The 22,043-nt window shown below is 39.8% G+C and overlaps 3 protein-coding genes and 1 pseudogene across 3 annotated transcripts in view; 2 read left to right on the top strand and 2 right to left on the bottom strand.

The window, feature by feature from the left end:
* The window catches only part of LOC145491053 (uncharacterized), a 110,521-nt gene that overhangs the window by 65,380 nt on the left and 23,098 nt on the right, over window positions 1–22,043 (bottom strand). The window lies entirely within an intron of this gene.
* Window positions 3,521–22,043, bottom strand: part of LOC145490995 (protein ecdysoneless homolog) — a 31,243-nt gene continuing 12,720 nt past the window's right edge. The window contains exons 12-17 of the mRNA XM_081470128.1: window positions 12,609–12,724; window positions 10,669–10,757; window positions 10,099–10,166; window positions 9,057–9,152; window positions 8,009–8,118; window positions 3,521–6,949 (exon numbers count right to left, since the gene is read on the bottom strand). Of these exons, the coding sequence (XP_081326254.1) occupies window positions 6,725–6,949; window positions 8,009–8,118; window positions 9,057–9,152; window positions 10,099–10,166; window positions 10,669–10,757; window positions 12,609–12,724 (704 nt within the window). The 3' untranslated portion in view covers window positions 3,521–6,724. The remainder of the gene's footprint in view (window positions 6,950–8,008; window positions 8,119–9,056; window positions 9,153–10,098; window positions 10,167–10,668; window positions 10,758–12,608; window positions 12,725–22,043) is intronic.
* On the top strand, window positions 12,732–17,226 carry LOC145491010 (uncharacterized). Its single transcript, XM_081470140.1, has one exon. The coding sequence runs from the start codon at window positions 15,370–15,372 to the stop codon at window positions 16,990–16,992; it is 1,623 nt and encodes a 540-aa protein (XP_081326266.1). The 5' UTR covers window positions 12,732–15,369; the 3' UTR covers window positions 16,993–17,226.
* Window positions 18,237–22,043, top strand: part of LOC145491009 (uncharacterized) — a 3,857-nt pseudogene continuing 50 nt past the window's right edge.

Genomic DNA, 22,043 nt, shown 5'->3' with positions numbered 1-22,043 from the left:
TTTATTTAAGCAAGAAAGCCCAGACTAAAGCACTGAAGCGTTAATAATTAATAATTGCTGCGGAGCGAGCGGAGCGAGCAAGCAGCAACATAATCAGGATTTAAGAAGAATATATAGAAGGGAGCACGAATTCTCGAATTCATCACTTTTTACCAGAATGCATTGCATTTAACCAGAGTGCACTGCGCCAATTTTTACCAGAGTGCGTTGCGCCACGAACACCACGAGGACGTCGTGCCGTCGTCCTTTTCGCGTGTATTCGAGTGAGAAAGGTTAGTGGTTATGTTTTGCTCTGATTTACCTGTAAAACGATGTGAAGGAGATTGTGCCTGACTTTCACAACTCTTGCTTTTGTTCTTAATGCAGTATGTGAAAGTTTGTAAATCTGGGCGATACATTTTTAAACTTAGCAGTTTCGCCTCCTTGGCCGTGTAGAGTAATTAAGACAAACGAAAACCGTAGAACACGCTAATTTCATATATGCTGCAATCTATTCCTTTTCATCCAAAAATGAATTTAAGCTAAAGCTTTAGCATTTTCACACATCGCGATGGACGCGTCCTCGACACAGTCTGTCAACATCTTAGAGACATTTAATGCGTATCAGTACAGAAATTGTAAGTTAAATTTCTGGTCCTACAATTTACACATCTTTCGATTTTCGCGATCTGGTAAAGGGGAGGTTGATGTGTATCGTTTTATGTCCAAACATAGTTCAGATCAGCATGTGCTTTTTCAGTTGTCACGATCCCTTGTCACACCTCGCCATCGATACGTCATCATGCATGAAGTTGTAGATGAATCACTGCCTAAAATATGTCACTACCAAAAGAATGTGCCGCAGCATTTTCATGTTTTAGATACCTTAGTAATAATAATAAACGAATTTTTAAACAGGATTAACCCATGAGTACTTGAAAGTACTGTTATCATAGGGTCCTGCAAGATTTTAAAAATTAAAAAGGTAAAAATACAGACATTTTTAAAATTTTAAAAAGGCAAAAGTACAAGGGAAAAACATATAAAAGCTTACGAATAAGAATTGCAAATAAAAATGTTCGTGGGCCTTTTGCCTAAATAAAAGCCTAGAGTTCAGATTTCTTATGTCCGACGGTAAACTGTTAAAAACCGAGGCTCCTAAGGTTAGGGTTGGTCATAAACAGACGAACTTCAGTTGCAACCACCTCTTCTCAGTGACCACTTTTCCAATATACCAAAAGTTTCCAAGTCAAATCACTATATTTGGAACCTCTTGTAAGCGACCACCTCTCGTAAGTGACCGCACCCACTTTTAGAGCTAAAAGCGGTTTGAAATTTTCATTTGTTTTTAACCTACCGTAAGCGACCACTTGACAGATAATAGAGGGGAAATTGAATAATAAGGTGTTGTAACATTATCGTATTCCTAGGTAATACAAGAGACAGAAATTTCTCAGTGGGTAGAACTGGATTTTTTTTTTCTCGAAATTGACTTTTCACATGAATAAAACATTGCAACGGCATTGGTGTATGGGGTCTCGGCAGTTTCAATGTTCTAAGGAGGCAAAATTTTGACTTGACATTTTGGGTGGACGCTCACGGGAGGTTCGACTGTATTTGCGTTTACCTATGAGGCCTTGTCTTCAAGACGTGGAAGGAAAAAAGTTATCTTCTTGACAACACCCTATTTTCTTTTGTACAAAGATTTGCCAAAAACAATTCACCGTAAGTATTTAGAGTGGTTCCATAAAGTGCTCCGTACTGCAAAATTCGGAACTCTCAGGGAATAATCAGAACTGCTACATAACACTTAACAGCCTGTAAAGAGTGGCTTAGCGATATGAAAGTTGTTCACCAACCTGTTTTCACCTGCAAAAGTTTCACTGAATTGATGCTTTGCCTTCTTAAGAAGATCTTGGTGCAGTCTTGAGCCTTCAACTTCACTCTGAAAGAGAAGAACAGAAACAAAACGAGGTCACATACAAACCAAACATGAATCCGCTAAAAGAAAAAGAGCGAAAACCAGGGAAAGTTCGAAAATAAATCTGGTCACATTCAGTGAAAAGCTTACAAGAAAAGCGAAGAAGTATTAACGAGGGTTAAACGTTTACCTTGAAATAACCTTGCTCGGTCAGACAAGCTAAGAATTTCTCCCACCTTGGTCCCTTAGGATCACTTTCTACCTATATTGTACATGTAATTAGTAAATAGAAAGTTCAGTTATTAGATATCTAACTATGAACTGCAGAAGGAAGGCAAACTGACTCCCACCCTGTAAATCACATGCAAGCGCTTTGCTTGAACATTGTTACACAATGTGCAATGTTTTACGTAACAAGTATATCCTTGCGTACTGTTCCATGGAAGTTACACAATATTTTTTCTAAACGCAAGAACCTGAAAAACTCAGCGAGCAAACAGTAGAGAACGAAGAACCCTAAGAGTGATAGCAGAAATCGTTCTTGCCACAAATTTGGATAGGTTTGACATGTTAGATGCCAAGTATGAGCCAGGCAACTTGTACCATACCTACATATATACTAAACAGTGCCTTTGTATCCTTGAGTCTGTGATAATTGAACTTGTTTTGGCACAGATTTACCATGTAACAGCTAAGCTAAGGTCTCTTGGTTTCTGTCACTCTAAGAGGTACTCATTAAACAGTAGGTCCGCAATGCATATTTGCATAATTTTTCAGAAAACTGACCTCAACGCTTCTGTGCACTATAATCAGGTGCGCAGAGGCCACAAGCTGTCTAAAATAAATAGCCGTCACTGCCTAAGTAGTAAAAGTAAGTAAAAGCTTTATTAATGTACATGTGTCAATGTATTTAGCTTTCACAACTAACTGGGGACACAACAAAAAAAAATTAAAATTATTTACAAATAAGGAATAATAATAAAAATGTATATACAATTAAAATACGTAGCATGTATAAATTGGACAATAAAACAATGGGTATATAAGAGATAGTCTACGAATTGCAAAGGTTACAGCAGCTATTGTTGTTGTTTAAGAGTGCCGTTGGGTCTTTTTTTCCTATTGTTCTTTTTGGCTGAACAGAGGCAGGGTCTGCTCATAGGAACTAGCCTTGTCGTCTTTTGGCAGGAAGAAGTTGAACTGATGTGCCATGTGCTGTTTTATTGTTCATGTACATGTAGACTGTGCATGGAGCACTAAAACAGCACACTAAGATCTATTTCTAATTCGCAGTTGCCTTTAAGGGAGATCTGATCATGACGGAACACTCCTGACCACTCACACCACAACATTTATTTAGATACCTTTAACTATACTTCTTTGTTCCATTTCTACTACACAAGATCTAAAATTCACAAGTCTTCAAGCGAAATGAAAATGTATTAAAACTTCATTTGTGATGAGAATAATTATTTAAATCTTCACCAATTACTTGGTAGTTATCATTACTGCGTCTCTCAATAACACACAGTCAAACAGCAGTTCACTTTTTCTTGATATCAATCGTTTTAGTGGACCTCTCAAGAAAGAGAAACTATTTAACGGTTTCAAAGGCCACATCTGGGCCACATCTGTTGGTTGTGATTCATTGGATTACATTAAACCCGATTAAAAGATTTTAAACACAGTGGCGGATCCAGACTTTGAGCTAAGGGAAGAGCCCGGTTTAGTTTTACTTGCTCTGCCGGCTTTTCTTCCTTCAGTCATTTCCTCTTTTTTCACCCAAAATAAGGGTCCGGGCCCCTCCCCTAGATCCGCCACTGAAACATGCATCGATCTTTTGTCCAGATCCAGCATAATATCAATATTTCTAGAAGAGAGATAAAGCTTACCTTACTTTTCATCCTGTGCTTTATAAACTTTCATTCAGATACAGGACAACAGCAATTGCAGCAAACCATAAAACACGCAACGCTGGGACATTCACCAGAGCTGAACTCTCGATTTTCTTATCGTAACTAAAGCAACCAGAGCCACTCGTGTCTGGAAAACGTCCTCGCTTGACAAAACTCTTTTCCAGATTTGAACAGCCCTTTGATCTTCATTCCCTTGAATTCTGTTAGTTTTGCGCCATCGCAGGCGGCGAACCATTTGTCACAAAAAGCCTCGCACACGGTCAATCTCTCGTCATTGTAGAATAAATTCTGGTCTGCTGCACAGACGCAACACGATACACGAATGAAGAAATTTGTGTATTGTAAACATTTGTCGCTCGCTCCAAGCGATGGACTGGAAGAACTTGCGGAAATATAGGGTCTAGTTCGGTTTGAAGACAGCAAGCGTTTTCTCTGTACCAGGTACAGTTTTTGAGGCCTGGTCGAGGTGCCGGAGCTCGATTTTTGAAATAAGGACAGTAGTTTTCAGTCGTGGTAATCACCGTTACCTCACCGCCATTGGCGATTGTAACAATAAAGATGGGGGTGAATAGGGGTATGCAAATCCGCCAATCCGTACCTGTTTTTTGGCCAAATGCATCGATCCGCCAATATTTTTGTTCAAATCCGAAGCCACAACCACATCCGGAAACCGAAATGTAAAAGTTCAAAGGTAAACTGGTAAATGTGAATGCTACTGTTAATTTCGCACAAATAGTAAAGAATAAATAATTTGGATGAACTCATTAACATACCCACCAAGGCTGAAGAAAGATCTATGATCCAAATTTCGTTTAAAACCCAAGATCCGAACATTAAGACGGGCACAATCCGGAATCTGAGCCAAAATTCACAGCTAATCCACGATCCACTGTGTTTTCAAAATCCACGAAACCGCTCGATCTACCGCAAAACTCCGCAATCCGTACGCTCTTTCAGGCCAAATCCGTCGATCCGAAAACCAATTCACCCACTCTAATAAAGAGCACGAAAATCACGGACATTCTTGAAAATTTGTCCATATTTCCGAACGTTATGGATATTTTGTAAAGGTCACATCCGAGGCTAATTTTATGGAATACAATACTCCTTGTCGTAAAATATAAATTTATGTTTTCTTTTTTTTTTCAATATTCAACCTCATCGGCAAAAGTAAACAGATAAAAGATGTAAATACTGTTAACTAAATAGGACGGGAAGAGGTATCACCACGGTATGATTATCACCCGAAGTCAGGAAATTTGGATAAAACATCATCCCAAAAGAAAATCTATAAAAAGGATGAAATTATATTTAGAAAGGAAAAAATTTAGAACTCACACAGGATATAAGATCGAGACATGAGAGAGGGAAAGTGACGGGTGTATTGAAAACAGGAAATGTAATGCTTGGAATAAATCAGAATACTGAGTAATAATCCAGAGGTCGGGATGTGGAAACCAATTATATTCTCAGAATATAGCTCAACGTAATAGGTATTTACTTTCTTTAACCTCTTTTCCCAAATGAAGAGATTGAAAAAAAAAATTTTACCATCATAAGAACCTCCGAAAGGCTGAAATTAGACAAAACTCTGTTTTCTGCATTTGTTCATTTGTCACGTTTGTCAGGTACCTCAAAATGACCGAGACTTAGCTGGTTGGAGATCTCGTTGCATCAGCATTCGTCTGAATCCAAACTCCTGAGGATGACCTAAAATAAGTACAAGAACAATTTGGATGTGTTTCGGAGAAATTCACCGCAATATTTGAGGAACATTTTCAACCTCATATCCGTAAAACTTGACAATTTCAGCCTCAACCTGCCAAACAGACCTTCTTGTTAATGAAAAAGCTGTATGGGATAACGGGTTCTCCGCAAAATATGGAAAGAGCATGCGGTAGTGAAAAACTTTTTCGCTGCCTCTTTGAGCTATCACCGGGAAAACATTCACGTCATGAATGAATATCATTGTTAATCGACTTCATTTTCGAATTTTAACGATGCTTTTTTAAAAGTAGTCTACACTACCAGTGCAGGCGTGGTTTGACTGAAAAACGTCCCAACTAGTGTCAAAATTCAGAAAAAAAAAAAAAAGAAATTATTTGTCGACTTCCATTTGCACTTGTACATCAAGTGAGTAGTTTGAAGTAACTCATGTAAGCAGTTTCTTTTTTGGATGGATTTATTGATAATTCAAGCAAAAGTAAACAGAGTCCAGTGGCAGATCTAGGGGAGGGGTAAGAAAAGAAGAAATCACAGAAGTATGAAAAGCCGGCAGGGCAAGCAAAACAAAATGGGGACCCCCCTAGCTCAAGGTCTGGATCCGCAACTGGAGTCAACAACAACCTGGCGTTTACCGTTTGCCGTAGAACATGACGCTTAATAAGTCGCATTATTCTCGCATTTTTATTGGTTCTTGCTCATGATCAATTGCAGGACAGAGGTATAGATAACGTCATTAACAACAACATGCTGCAGTGTGTCTGTTCAGTAATTGATTACAGATGATCTCAAAATGTGGTAGGAACATTAGTGACACACTCGGACACCGCCTTGAGCGCCACTTTCTTGTTCTAACCACATTTTTGACGTCATTTGTGATCAGTTACTGAACAGACGCACGGCAACATGGAATCTGCAATCCGTTGGAACATGGGTACCACAACGGTCATGTAAGACATCTCCTTTTATCCCAACTCGAATCGAACTGGATCAACTGAAAGTGTATCGCATGTGTCGATTTCCCGGGGCTTTTCAAATTTTGTTCTTCTTACCCGCCTCACCTGGCTACATAGCCATACGAGTTTTAATTGTTTTTGCTCTTCGCTTTGAGCCCGTGTCCTCGTCCGCATTCAATAGCAAACCGAGAACGTAATTTCGGTGAATCAATCCTGGCCCTGGCCTTTAGCTAAGTTGAATCCGTTAGGTCTGTGTTAGGCGGCAACCACACTCCCATAGAATTCAGGATATTTGACGCGGGTCCCGCGAGTCCTTGCTGTGTAGAGAATGATTCCAGGATATTTTTCACAAGATTGAAGTCTACATCAACTGGAGTATCCTCTGCAGAATCCTCTTGACATTCACTTGTCAGGTTGTTTTGGTTGTGGCCAGTTCCTTGAGGTATGTTCCCTCTCTAAAGTACAACAAAACAGAGCAAATACTTAACTGGGCCAACTATAGCAGGAGAAATGTTTTACAGAATTTGCAACAGGAATTTTCATTGAGGCAGTAATGAAAGCGGTTTTGCTAGCCAATCCAGTCTATCGACATCTTAATCTGTGTACGGTGAACTAAAAAAGTATATTTTCATCAGCTATAAGAACGCTCTGAAATGAAAATGTTCTTCACAGTTTAAGGAAACTTAGTTACGTGATTCAAACCTACGCGGGATTCAAACGGGATTCAAACCCACGTGGCCAACAAACTGAGCTACATGAAGCCGCTAGGGCCTCTAACAAACATTTGCCAACCACTTCCAGTGGCCAAACCCTTCACCCAGCGGAACACATAATGACCCTGATGGAATTCGCTTGTTCAATTCTTATTCGGATTTATTATTCTTTTTCTTTTTCACTGACTTTTGTCAGGAGCTAAGAATGCACTGTTTTGTTCATCTCATGCAGCGTCCACACTACGCCGGAGAAATTTGAAAAGGCAGCTTTCTTTGTATGGTTAAGCCTACTGTCCACACAAATCCGTCACCAATAAGGAGCTTTTCGAAAATGCTCCACGAATCGGAGGAATTTGAAAACTCCAGCGTTTCGTTTTCGTGTGGACGGAAAACATATCGAATACAGAGCTTTTCGAAAACGATGGCGTCACGATAATCCTGTGATTTCCCTGACCGAGTTTTCCTCGAACACAAATCCAAAATAACCGGTGATTGTTGCGTTTTCAACTTCCTCCGGCGTAGTATATGGTTGACGGGGTCTCAACGACAGGTCCAAAATGTTCACCAATCACAGTAAAGCATTGACAACTCAGCCAATCAAATGCAAACCAATTCTAATCAAGTTCTGGCGAGCGCAACATTTCCGGCGCTTTCCAGTGGCTACAGCTCCGTCTACACGTTCTTGCCTCGAGTTTGATTGGTTTGTGCACAATTTGGCTCCTTGAGGACTGGCTGTAGTTTCAGCTTTACGAGTCCACAAGACAGAAGAACAGCAATACTTGAGATTAAAAACATATTTACCTTTTCAAAACTCTCTCCTATAGATGTCTGCGCTAATTCCTCATCCATTTGATCCATGTACGACTTCATTTCCTTGTCGTTGGCGGTTGACAAATTACTTGCTTTAACTCCTAACGACAGTGAAACATCACTTTTCAACTTAGCGTTAGCTGAAAACCTGCTTGCAAAAATCGCTATTTAAGTCAGAAAAGGCAGGTATATGAATAAGAAGTACTTTATTTACATCTGAGATGTTATTTGATCGCACATATTTATACAGTAATTAAAAGCTAGGTTGGGTAGGGAAAAGAAACAAAAACAAACTGACAAACAAGGTGCAGGAGACACATTTTAAGTAAAGGTACGTTCAGAAACAGGCCGTACTTGTTCTTGGTCCCGTTAATGTGTACACCTTGTCAAAATCGTCCGCGTTTGTAGGTTTTCCGGCGCGAAGAAATGAATTAATCTGATGAATTGCGCGTAAGCACAAACTCTCCACTTTAATCATTACAGCCACTAGCCCTCAATTCATGTGGGCTCTGCTTTCGGATTGCGTCCGCGTTTATCTGTCTAACTATAACTAGTAGTAGTAATCAGAGATAAGTGAAGTGCATTCGATACCCGGGGGGAGGAAGGGGGTACTCTAGGAATTTGTCCATAGGATGTTTTGCTAGGGACATGAAATTTTTGGGTTATAGCACAGGATAGTCAGTTAGTATTTGGACACCTGATTGTAGGTTGGGTACCAGAAATACCTTCCCTAATAACATTCCATAGTATATTTAATAAAAAATCAGAAACTCAATTCTTTTTATATCAAGATCCCCGATTGTTTACCAAATCCTGATTCTTATATCCGCAGTAGACTGCTGGAAAAGCATACTCTTGACAGCACCGTATACTGGAGCCCATTTACGTCAGTTCCCCTCCAGGGTTTGCCGAGTTGTGTATTTTAAGGCGTATTGTTTAACTTTTGTTATTGTTTTTTTTTTTTTTTTAATTCTTGTTAGGAAAAACCAAATATTGTAGAGAAATCAGTAAGGAATATTTTGATGTTCATGATCCTAACCTTGCTGATTTTCATTCTCCTCTTCTGAGGAGGTCTTCATATCTTCATCGTCACTGTCAGACTCGCTGGCATCATCACACGAGTGAATTCCATGTCCTGGGAGTGAAAGATTTGAACACTTGTCTTTAACAAAATTGCTTATATAAACATCTAGACTTCAAGTAACTGTACTTTTCCCTAGATTCTCGAGCAAGATCAAGAAGCCAAAAAAAAGTGTAACGACGTTCCAATCATTTCTCATAGGGAGAAATAACAGACAGTGGTCACAATCAATAACATCCGATTTGCGGTGGCATAATTTGGGTTTCCGTAGTGTGAAGCGAGTCAGAGCTCTACAACCACCTCTCAAAGAGATGCTAGTCAATCAACTCCCTCTGCTTCCCCACACAGCGGCCAGGGTTTGAACCTGGACTTCTCGTTCCGGAGTCCAGTCTATTAAAAAAGCTAAGTCACGGTAGTTTGAATAATTTTGGCCCCGAGCAAAATTACCTTTAAGGTGGCTCAAAACATTTTACAGCAGTTGGATTTTGATGGGTCGTTATAACCACTCTTTATCACTTGATGCTACAATCGTGGTATCAAAAAACTGCCCAGTCATTAGTGAACATGTTGCTATCATTTTCGTGACACAGTAGGCTACCATAGCAACAGTATGACCTGCTAAAAACACCCTTAATTCTAGCTTTAGGGCCTATAATTCAAAAACTGCACGGTGAAATATTTTTATGTTATCAAATTTTGATAACTGGCACGATTGGACGAAACTTTTGGCAAAGCTTAAAAAATGCTGTACATAGGGTTCAAAGCCACCTTAAATTTTCAAAACTTTAAGCAATATTTCTCATTTAAGTACAGAACATCGACCTGGAAATATTTAATCAGAGATACCCTTGCTCCTCTTCTAATAAACAACCCTCCTCCTCTGTCTCTTTCACGTAACCTCAAATTAAACACGGTGCCTTGGTGGTAGCTTTACAGCTGCCTTAGATATGCAATCATGATTGTCTTATTGGCTTGTATGTGGTGTAAGAATGTGCCTCACCTAACAGGCTTCCCACTGAGTCCATAAACGACTCGGCATCAAACTGAACCTCTTCATCTTCACAATCCCTAAAAAATACACCCAATAATATATATGGCAGGCGCTCATGTCACGCTCGAACGGGAGGGTGACATGAGCGTGACATGAGCACATGTCACGTTTTCGAACTAAGAGTATCTCTACTCCCCCGAATGAGACGCTAGTCCTTCAAACAATTCGCCGCTATCCATTCATATTTCTGGGGTGGAGAGAGGCACTGTGAGAGTAAAGTGCCTTGCCTAAGAACACAACACAATGTCCCCGGTCAGGGATTGAACCCAGACCACGCGAACCAAAGTCCAGCGCACTAACCATGAGGCACCGCGTGACCAGTGCATGTCACCTAATGATTTTCTTCAAAGTGGGAGATTTCCTAAATTGGCGACAAATATTTGTGTTTGGTTGCAGCAGTTTTGAAAGAGCTACACAAGCACCTTTATTTGAGCGCTGCGAAATCAATGACCTACTAAACATTGTTGAAGGAGAGGAAGGCAACAGGTATTAAAGAAAATGATAAAACAAACCCTTTACCCTGGGAATTCTGCTCCCTCGTAACTGGAAACTTTGTCCACGAATGATTTCAAACTGCGTGTCACCGAATCCAGGTCTACCGAGGTTTCCTGATCAAAAAGAAAGACGTCAATTCGAGAACACGAAATGACAGACACTTTAAAGCAACATTCTTTAGTTAAAAGTACACTCGGGGTTCGACATTAGCACTCGCCCGCTCGCTCAGGCGAGTGTCTAAAGTGTCGGGCGAGCAACCTTGGGCTAATATGGCTTCCTATTAGTGATAATTACATAACGCATGAACTGGTCTCTTGACTTGAACAAAGTGATACTGCTGGTCACTATCGAGCCATCGGCGATCAGGTAAAAAATGGCGCCCAAGGAACCGCGCCTGAGAAGAACAGATACGTCTACTCGCAAACCGCAGGGATCTCGCGAAGATTTATCAATAACAAAACTATTTGAAAGATAAAGAACCTCAATTGTGTTTTCTTGGGGTTTAAGGTTTCATCGAAGTAATAATCCTTAGTCTGCCACGTGCTCGACGACTTTGCGAGCGAATTGTTTTCCCGTACTTTCCCAGCACTCTGATCGATGCGTGTTCTCCCGTAAACTGATCGTAACCAAAATGTGGAAGTATATTTCCGGAGTCTCTAAAGTTGTCGATGAGAAAAAGAACGAAAAAGACCCAAAAGCTGCCCGTGATACGAGGGAGTACGAGGAAGAGGGTGAACTTTTGGGCGAGTGAAAACTGGTCCGGGCGAGTGTATTACGAGGGTCACTCGTCCGGGCGAGTGTATTACGAGGCTCACTCGCCCGAATGGCGAGTGCTGTCAAAATTAAGTGTCCGACCCTTTACACTACAACGTGAACAACTTGATTCATTGTAAAAAGTACTGCTCAAGAGGCCACTTTCGATGTATTAAAATTCAGCTTGATAGTGAAGCCTACAGGACACAAACAAAAGAAATCAATAAACATAGTCATTCAGGTTCCTTTGTTTTGTCCTCTAAGCCTCGCTGCCAAGCTGAATTTTGATATATCGAAAGTGGTCTATTCGAGACTTAAATATTCTCCTTCTTCCCGCGGGATTTGATATTTTGAATTTTTGGTTGGTCCCATCCGCAGGGCTACAGTGGTAGTCAAATGCCCCTACCCCCAGGATATCCATGACAAAAATGAGCAATGGAGAGTAATGGACTCTGGTAAGGGAAAATAAAAAGGAAATCACCCTCAAACACGCGTTTTCAACAGGTATTGGTTCTATATTATTAAAATATAAAAGTGATTAGAGTCTCACTAGCAAAATTTTATATTCAAACGTCATACAAAGCTGTTGAGGATCTGTCTTTACGAACCACAACGTTATAAAGGATGGTGTGGTCTCTTGATGTTTCCTAACTTCAACAACTTTTTCAAATTTCACGTAACCCCTCCACACAGTGTCAAACTCCCCCCCCCCCCATCCAATAACAAACATTGACGTCAAATTCCCAAACCTCAAGATACATCAACTAGTTATAACTGCCCGCGGGAGGAGGGTGGGGGGGGGGGGGGGGGTGTTGATGTGTAAAGCGATAACCAAAGGGAGGGGCTTACATCGGGAACGCTAATTTTACTCTCGAACCGATGAAGCTCGATTTCTGCCGCTCTCTCGAGTCCGGTCTATGTCTCCCCACTCCACTTCGAGCCTAGAGCCGATAGGCATATATCAGTCAGTGGCAGATCCAGTCCTTGAGCTAAGTGGCGGGGGGGGGGGGGGGGAGGCAGTTTTGTTTTGATTATCCTGCCGGCTTTTCTTTCCTGTGTGACTTTTTTTTTCTTTTACCCAAAAATAGCGGGGGGGTCCGGGCCCCCAGGGTCCCTCCCCTAGATCCGCTACTGAATATGTCGTCGACGGGAGATGGGGGATAAGGTGAAAGGAATTTTACTGTATACCGTGCACTTTTGCAAGCACTTACACTGCTTTTCGCTGTATTTCCACCCGCGAGCTCGCCAGTTTCTCTTGAGTTCGGATCGCTGTATTTCGATAGCATGTCTTCTAAATCCTGGTCGGTCAAGTTTAACCAGCTATCGTCTGCAGTCATAAGACAACCACAATAAATATTTTTTTTAAAACTTTCGGCTATCAGTCCACAGCCTTTCATGAATAAAAAAATGTGTCATTTTTTATTGGTAAAACACTATGGACTAATCGCTTATGTTTACAAATCGTTTTAGCCAGAACACGTTTCTACTTCTTTAAAAATATGTCTTCGCCTGGTTATAGCTATTTTTTTTACCAAAAGTAAATAAGTTCAGTTCCGAATGGAAATTCATCCCAGTCTTCTTCATAAAAAGCCCTTTAAGCTGTCACGTGATCAGGTCCGTCACAATGATGACGCTAAGAAATATGATATGTCACCCGAACATAACAAGCAAATGAAAAGACATTTTGCAATACTAAAAGACGCCACTGAATACTGTCTTGAATTTTAAACTTCCCGTCAAAACGGCTCAAAATAACAATTTTTGAAATGATATTCATTTCTCCGTAATATCCTGTCACTGTTTACGCAGAAGTACACAACCTCTAGGGACAGCTTGCGAACAATGCCTCTAGGTACGATCCTGTTTCAGTCCTATTTCCTGTTTCACTTGCGGTGCTCGAGGCTTCACTGCTTGCAGTTCGTTTCTCTCTCCATAAACAGGAACTCCAGTGAGTACGGATCGAAAGTTTCCTCGTCGTTACAGCCATTTTCAAGTATGCGTTGGACAGGCCCGTTCGACAGGATAAACGACCGAAAAGGCCGTCTGCTAGCAGTCTAGTTGTTTCGGTTACGGGCCTAATATCCAGCTCAATATCAAAATATCAATTCTCCCTATTGATCTTCATACATTTCTTGTAACAGTCGTGAGAATTAGGTGATTAGTCAAGACGTTATTGTAGTTGATGATTTTTCTTATTCTTATTACTTGTCAGCTTATCAATGTACTAATGTTGTCAGGAGAATTCACATTTTGATTAACAATAAGACGTTAAAGTTGTACAGTAAAAGACTGTTGGAAAGTTAAATTATTAATTATGGCATAGTTAAGTCATTCTTCTATTTTCCTTTCACATCTAGAAACCGAACGGAAACGTGAACGGACGAACATGATTAAAAATTTTGGTTTCAGCATAAGGGTTTTTAGCTGTTTAGGTTGAAAGTAAACATAAGCCATTGTCAGGCTAGTTTTCAGTTCAGTTTTTATTATCGCACACAATTTACAGAAAAACAACTTAGCGAAAGATGGTTTACAATGATATAGGAAAAATAAATACAGATAGAAATTAACTAGAAGTAACAATATTTAATTGTGTACAGTGACCAAAGTAGCTAATGAGCTTTCGAGCTGGTCACTGTCGTGTAGATATAACATTTTTCGCTGGTTTATCAACAGAAACAAAATAGCATAACCCTGACAGAGATAATAAGCGCCATTGTTATATGGCTAGCTTCGACAATGGGCAGTATGGCTCTACCTTGCCCGTATTTTTTATGCCAGGTAATGAATCCCTTTTTAACTAAGCCGGTTTGGTCAAGTTGACTGGATTTTGTTCTAGTTCTTGTTGTTCTATTTCTGTCTTTATGGGCCTGAACAGCGTCGGGGCAGCGTCTTGGCCAATATCCAAACATTTTCGTACAATGATTCCGAATTCTTCTGGAAACCTTATTATCAGCTTACTTTCTTACTCTCTTTAGTGCATGGTCGTTATTTGGGTCGTCCAGATCCTAACCTAACCCTAACCCGTTTACAAGGTGCTATTAGCGCAGAAGGACCTGCTCAAAAGTTTGCTGGCTTGTAAAAAAGTTCTGCTTGCATTTCTAGCGAAAGAATCACGTTTGGTTAGAAACGAAGTGCAAATTAAGGTCATTCCTCACATTTGCATCGCGCATCCTTACTGCGCATAATTTATGGCGTCATTAGTGCGCGCTTGTGCACGCGCATATTGAAAACATGACGGATTTGCCTTGATATTGAGCTCTGTCAGTTGAAAAATGGCTCTAGCTCACCAACGAGCATGGGCACCCCAATTTTTTTTCCAGTCATTGTAATCAACTAATCATAAGCTTTGCGTGAGAAAAGACTGATCTTATTTCTATTGCTGAAATTGAATAAATAAGAAAAATAGCAAATACAGTGTGGTCTTTTCTATTTTGCAGTCGGTAACCACGTCAAGAAATTTGGTTCAAATTTTTAATCAAGGATTTAGCTTTCTGTCTGAATCAAACTTAAACGGTTATTTGTGGTCCGACACAATGTATTGACTGTAGTTTAATGCGTGTTCTTATGAGTCCGGGCTTACAAAGATGTTACAATTACTGGGAATGCGTTCTTATAATAAGCATTAAATAATGCAAAAATGGCGCATTTTCAATGCCTCACTGCTCCTTAATGAGCATGGGCACCCCCTTTTTTATTTCAAAATTGAAGTTATCATATGACAAATATTCAGTGGACAAAGTTTGAACAGAAATCTATCGTCACTTTTATTTCGGAGGAATTACCTTAATATTTCAAGGTTCGTAAACAAGAAAATGAAAACTTTCGTGGTACAATTGATTTAAAAGACGCCTTAGCAGCACACAATGCAAAACAACGACAAACGTTCTTAGAATCTGGAACTCATCGTTAATATCACAGTTTGATATTTCTTGAGCAAAGCTTAAAATTATTTGTTTAGGCCTCACAGAAATAATGAGTAGCAGTACACTGATAGAGGTGTTTGGTCATATCGTGTTCAGTTTTACACGAGGAGTCACAGAGCACTACAACCCACAAGAACCTGAATACACGGCACAGTCTTTTGGCTACGATCCTCTACAAAGCACAGGTCGAGAATGGTATTATCATCCTGTTGATGAGCTTATTTATCAAGAATACAGCGACAGAGAAGCCACAAGCTTGGACTATCTAGCGTCTAACCACGCTGATATAAGGGTTATAAACGCGTGTTCGCCAGAGGAAAACGACGAAACACAGGAAGATCAACAAGATGAAGATAGAGCAATGGCTTGGAAGCGACTCAGACCATCCGCTCTCCGTACAGTTTGTAAATCAATGTACATTGGAGCTTTGATTTCACTACTAACTGCCATCATCATAGGTTCAGTATACATCTTGATCTCATATTTATGCAATAAAACTATAAACAACTGTGAATTTCATCCAAAGAAGTCCATTCCATTAAATGTACAATGGATAAGATCAATTTCGACTGTGATCAGTTATGCTATTTTACACTTTTCGTCCATTGTCATTGTGCTATTTGTTTTTCGTCCATATCAGTTCATGGGCGTGAAAAGGAAAATCATCTTAGTTTCCTGTTTTGGATCTTGTTTGCAAGCATTTTATATTATAGCTCTACAAGCCTTAGGAATATCTCATTCCAAGCCATCTTCTTTACAACTGATTCCAAACAACGTTATTGCTGTTACAAGTCTATGTTTACAAGTTTATTTTGTAACGAATCACTTTTGTATACGACGAACAAGAAGCAGTCACGTCAAGTTTTTCTTTCAAATGACAGTTGCCCTCGTTTCTGTTTTAATTCTTGCCATTGCTGTGGGTAAAATGATTTACCCAGCGTATAACAAACAAGGCAAGGATGGTAAACTTCTAATCGCACTTTTCTCTCCTCTCATTGGAGTCCTTCTCAAAGTAATCTCGCGAGTTTGTGTTCAGCGGTTATACTCGAAATGTATTCATCCGGGACATTCCTACGTCTTACTAACAGCGCTGTATTGTTGCTCAGCGGTTATGTTTCGAGTTTTACAAGCAGATCTTGGCAGTTTACAATCTATCGCTGTTCTTGGAATAATTCACGGTGCTGCAGAAGTCATAGAACGAAGTGCTATGGTTGTGATTGATCACATTTGTCATGTGATTTGCAAAAGAACATCAGCTCCTTGGGGAAGTTTTCGTACTCCTCGCCGTGAGAGACTAATGGCTGATATCGCTATCATGAGCATGTTGTTTGAGTCAACTGCTATAGTGTCTGTTAACGGATCATTGTACTTGTATCAATTTATTTACTTAAAAGACGATTCCGTTCTAGAACTGCTACAGTCTTTTGCTATCACAACTTCAGTTCAACTGGTGATCGAGTGGTTTTTCACCAGCGTGTCTCTAGCGATCACAACTCGTTATCAGAATATAGCTGTCATGGCTGTTTGGCAAAGAAGGTGGAAAAGACACATTTCAGCAGCAACAATAACTGCTGTTTTAGTAGCGTTATGGAGTACCAAATACCTTTTACCAATTGCACACGATCGCCTTAACAAGTTCTCAAATCAGACTTGTAAAATGCCTTTTACTTAAAGTTAGCAAAACGCTCGAACAAAACGTTGGTACAGCGAAGCGCTGCACAGCACAGCACAGCACAGCACAGCACAATACAATAAAATACGTTACAGTTGATTCTTATCTGCAACATGTGAATTTCACCTGACCACTTTATTAATGCAGAAATGAGTTTAGCGTTTTAAGAACAGCCTGACTTAAATACGGAAGGCCTTCCCCTCTGAAACATTTCATTAACGTTAAAATCAAAATATGGCATGTTTAACCTTTAGAAACATAACAAGGTGAAGGAAAAAATACTGACGCGCCATCATCAGATAAACATCAAGGCTCTAAAGCAATGGTAATGACATCAAGTACAAAACAACCAAAATTGTCGGGGTTTTGACGATAGCAAGAATAACAGCAATGTAAGTAATTATTTGTTGTGTAATGAAAAGAAATAATAATAATAAAAAATGTTTCTCCATCTTGGTTTCGTGTTTTTCTTTCGTAACTCTTTCCCGTTTATTCTTCGTAATATTCTTTAACTTCTTACACACAAGTACACAACCCCTAGCGTGCCAACTATGCCTTTAAGTACGATCCTGTTTAACTTGCTATGTGCAAAGCAGGATTCCAGTGACTACGGAGCTCGAGAGGATAAACAATCTAAGAAAAAAGCCCGAGTGCCAGCAGTTTCGTGGTTTCAGCATTAACCTGCCCCATATCAAAACATCAATTCTCCTTACTGATAGCCATATATTTCTTGAAAAATTAGTTCTGAGAATTTACCGCTTAATCAAGACGTTATCGCAGTTGATGATTACTTGCCTGCTCAACAATATATTGATGTTGTCAGGAGAATTTAGATTATGATAAATCTTTGAAAGTTAAAACTTGTGGCAGTAAAAGACTGTTGGAAAGTGAAATTCTGCCTCCTTTGCTTTCTTTCAAACGCGCGGACAGCGAGTCCCTCAGATCACATGACCAATAACAGAGCTATACATGAACTATGACTGCTAGAACATTTCTTTGCACCTATAGAAAGTGAAAACGTAACATATTAACAGATATTTAAGCTTATTTAGTCATTCTGACATAATCAAATGATCGTTCGGCTTCCCCTTCACATCTTGAAACCGAGCAGAAACGTTAGTGTACGGTGCACGTAATTAGAGAATTGGTTTCAGAGATGGTCTACAGGTAGATGTTCAGCTAAACGTGAGCAAAGGCTGTTGTAACATGATTTAGCAACACAAATAAGTCGCAGTACCCTGAAAGAAGAAGTAAAAAGTATAATTACTTGGCTACTAGCCATGTAATAATGCTTTTTCAAAAACCAAATCCTGATTGGCTAACCAAGTGGGCAAGATGAGGCTATCCTGAAGTTTCGAGATTAGCTGCTGCGATACCCAAGAAAGATGTGTTCTTTAAGCCACGCAATAAAACAATAAATCCATTATTGACCAAGCCTTAGGTCAACATGGCTGGATATTAGCCTGCATGATAATTTTTAATGTGTTTAAGGACATCGACTGCGTCTTGCTCCTTAAACACACAAAAAAGAGCCCGGGCTGGCCAATATCGATATCCAGCCATCTTGACCTCACGCTTGGTCAAAAACCCACATTTATTGATTACAAATTCCCCTCGAAACTATGTTATCAGCTCTAAGAAGAAATTGCGCCCTTACTAAAATTTAGTCTTTTTCGCCATCGTTGATCACTTAGCTCGGGCAGACTCCTAAAATAGCAAACGGCCTTAGTTAGCGTTCACAAGGCGCTATCGACTCCAAAAAAAATGCTCAAACGTTTGCTAAATAGTAAAGATATTTCTCACCTAGATTTCTAACGCAAGACTCATGTTTGGTTCGAAACAAAGTGGAAGTTAACATTTCAAGGTACGTAAGCAGGATCTACATTTCCGTGTTAAAGCCAGTTACAAAAACCTTTTTGTACCAGCCAATGCCATACAACACAAGACGTTGTGAAAAGCTGGAACTCATCGTTAATTTTTCTTGAGGAAACCTAAACCTATTCGTTTTGGTCTCCAAGCAATAATGAGTAGCAGTACACTGATAGAGGTGTTTGGTCATATCGTGTTCAGTTTTACACGAGGAGTCACAGAGCACTACAACCCACAAGAACCTGAATACACGGCAGAGTCTTTTGGCTACGATCCTCTACAAAGCACAGGTCGAGAATGGTATTATCATCCTGTTGATGAGCTTATTTATCAAGAATACAGCGACAGAGAAGCCACAAGCTTGGACTATCTAGCGTCTAACCACGCTGATATAAGGGTTATAAATGCGTGTACGCCAGAGGAGAACGAAGAAACACAGGAAGATCAACAAGATGAAGATAGAGCAATGGCTTGGAAGCGACTCAGACCATCCGCTCTCCGTACAGTTTGTAAATCAATGTACATTGGAGCTTTGATTTCACTACTAACTGCCATCATCATAGGTTCAGTATACATCTTGATCTCATATTTATGCAATAAAACTGTAAACAACTGGAATTTCATCCAAAGAAGTCCATTCCATTAAATGTACAATGGATAAGATCAATTTCGACTGTGATCAGTTATGCTATTTTACACTTTTCGTCCGTTGTCATTGTGCTATTTGTTTTTCGTCCATATCAGTTCATGGGCGTGAAAAGGAAAGTCATCTTGGTTTCCTGTTTTGGATCTTGTTTGCAAGCATTTTATATCATAGCTCTACAAGCCTTAGGAATATCTCATTCCAAGCCATCTTCTTTACAACTTATTCTAGACAACGTTATTGCTGTTATAAGTCTATGTTTACACGTTTATTTTGTAACGAATCACTTTTGTATACGACGAACAAGAAGCAGTCACGTCAAGTTTTTCTTTCAAATGACAGTTGCCCTCATTTCTTTTTTAATTCTTGCCATTGCTGTGGGTAAAATGATTTACCCAGCGTATAACAAACAAGGCAAGGATGGTAAACTTCTAATCGCACTTTTCTCTCCTCTCATTGGAGTCCTTCTCAAAGTAATCTCGTGAGTTTGTGTTCAGCGGTTATGCAGTTCAGCGGTTATTCATCCGGGACATTCCTACGTCTTACTAACAGCGCTGTATTGTTGCTCAGCGGTTATGTTTCGAGTTTTACAAGCAGATCTTGGCAGTTTACAATCTATTGCTGTTCTTGGAATAATTCACGGTGCTGCAGAAGTCGTAGAACGAAGTACTATGGTTGTCATTGATCACATTTGTCACGTGATTTGCAAAAGAACATCAGCTCCTTGGGGAAGTTTTCGTACTCCTCGCCGTGAGAGACTAATGGCCGATATCGCTATAATGAGCATGTTGTATGAATCAACTGCTATAGTGTCTGTTAACGGATTATTGTACTTGTATCAATTTATTTACTTAAAAGACGATTCCGTTTTAGAGCTGCTACAGTCTTTTGCTATGACAACTTCAGTTTAACGGGTGATCGAGTGGTTTTTCACCAGCGTCTCTCTAGCGATCGAGACTCGCTATCAAAATATAGCTGTCATGGCTGTTTGGCAAAGAAGGTGGAAAGACACATTTCAGCAGCAACAATAACTGCTGCTTTAGTAGCGTTATGGAGTACCAAATACCTTTTACCGATTGTACACGATCGCCTTAACAAGTTCTCAAATCAGACTTGTAAAATGCCTTTTACTTGAAGTTAGAAAAACACTCGAACAAAACCTTAGTACAGTGCAGCAGAAAACATTTCACTAAATTGATGTCTGAAAAACATGAATTTCACCTAAATTTAACATATGGATAGGCCTTCTCGTCTGAAACATTTCATTGAAGTATAAATGACAATATGGCTTGTTTAGGCTTCTAAACATAACAAGGTGAAGAAAACTTGAAAACTGAGTTCCGCCATCATCAAATGAACGTCAACACTGGATTGCAACGTCGCGAAAACGTTACTGGCTAAAACACAATAAAACTTCAGGTATTCTGTTCATAAGAAGAAGGAAACCGATTACCAGGCGAAGGCTACCTTAATATGTATGTTCAATGGTTTCCAATTTTTCTACAGGAAATGTATGTAGAAAAGTAAGGAGAGCTCTAATGAACGGTAATAGAAGTTCTATCTGAAATAATGATGAAACATGGTATTTCACGTGTTTGTTCATATGCAACAAAGGATAGGAAGCCTCGCAAACTTCAGAGGAACAAACAAAGTTCCCACGATTTTTGTTGCAAGGTCCACGACTGAGCACAATCTTTTGTTTTCTGATTATACACTATGCAGTCATATCGTCAACGAAACCTTTTTAGTATTGTGCTTTATGCTTGGTTAAGACCAGAGAAGCGAACAAAATTATGTAACAAAGAACTCTGTTGGGCTTCATAACCATTCCCCTGTTTTAACCATGGTTTGTTATATTACTTATTAAAGTTGTTTTGTGCTTCTACTTGGCAGCGTGGCCGAGTGGTTTAGGGCGCTGGTGTTGTAAACCGGAGGTCCCGGACTCAAGGCCTCCACCCTGCCATTAGCAGGACTTGTTTCTCGGTAGTCCAGAGTTCAATCCTCGGTCACGCTTTGTAAATAGCTAACTGGTCTGCCTCCTGCCAGTTGGGATTAGTAACTATGTTACGTTTACTTGAAATATTTGTTTCCTTTGTTTCAGTGGTATGCCTGTGAACTAGCTAAGCTTAGTGCTTGTATAGCTAAGTACATGACCACTATAAATAAGTAATTACATTACAATACATTACATTGTTTATTTTTTACATAGTTTACGTTTGTTTGTTTTGGAAGCAGCGTGACCTTGTGGCTAGGGCGCTGGCTTTGTAATCCGGAGGTCCCATGTTCAAATCCTCCTCCCTGCCCCCAGATGGATTTGTGTTTGGTGGTCGCAGATTCAACTCCTCCACGCTTTGTAAATAGCCAACTGGTCAGCCTCCCGCCAGTTAGGTTTTTTAACAAGTTTCTGTTTAATTTACGATATTTGTTTGCTTGTTTCGCTGTCTTCGATTAGTACAGTAGTGCTTGACACTTCGACACTTTAATAACGTGACTTAGTTTATTTTTAGTTTTTGTTTCCCTATTAATCACATAAAATTGT

Source organism: Orbicella franksi, chromosome 6, assembly GCF_964199315.1.
Source record: "Orbicella franksi chromosome 6, jaOrbFran1.1, whole genome shotgun sequence".
In the NCBI taxonomy this organism is placed as follows: Eukaryota; Metazoa; Cnidaria; class Anthozoa; order Scleractinia; family Merulinidae; genus Orbicella; species Orbicella franksi.
Note: the sequence above shows the minus strand (reverse complement) of the source record. Positions and strands in the feature narration are given on the sequence as shown.

Bases quoted from the DNA above. Each gene is read 5' to 3' on its own strand.
- LOC145491010 (XM_081470140.1), top strand. From the start codon at position 15,370: ATGAGTAGCAGTACACTGATAGAGGTGTTTGGTCATATCGTGTTCAGT.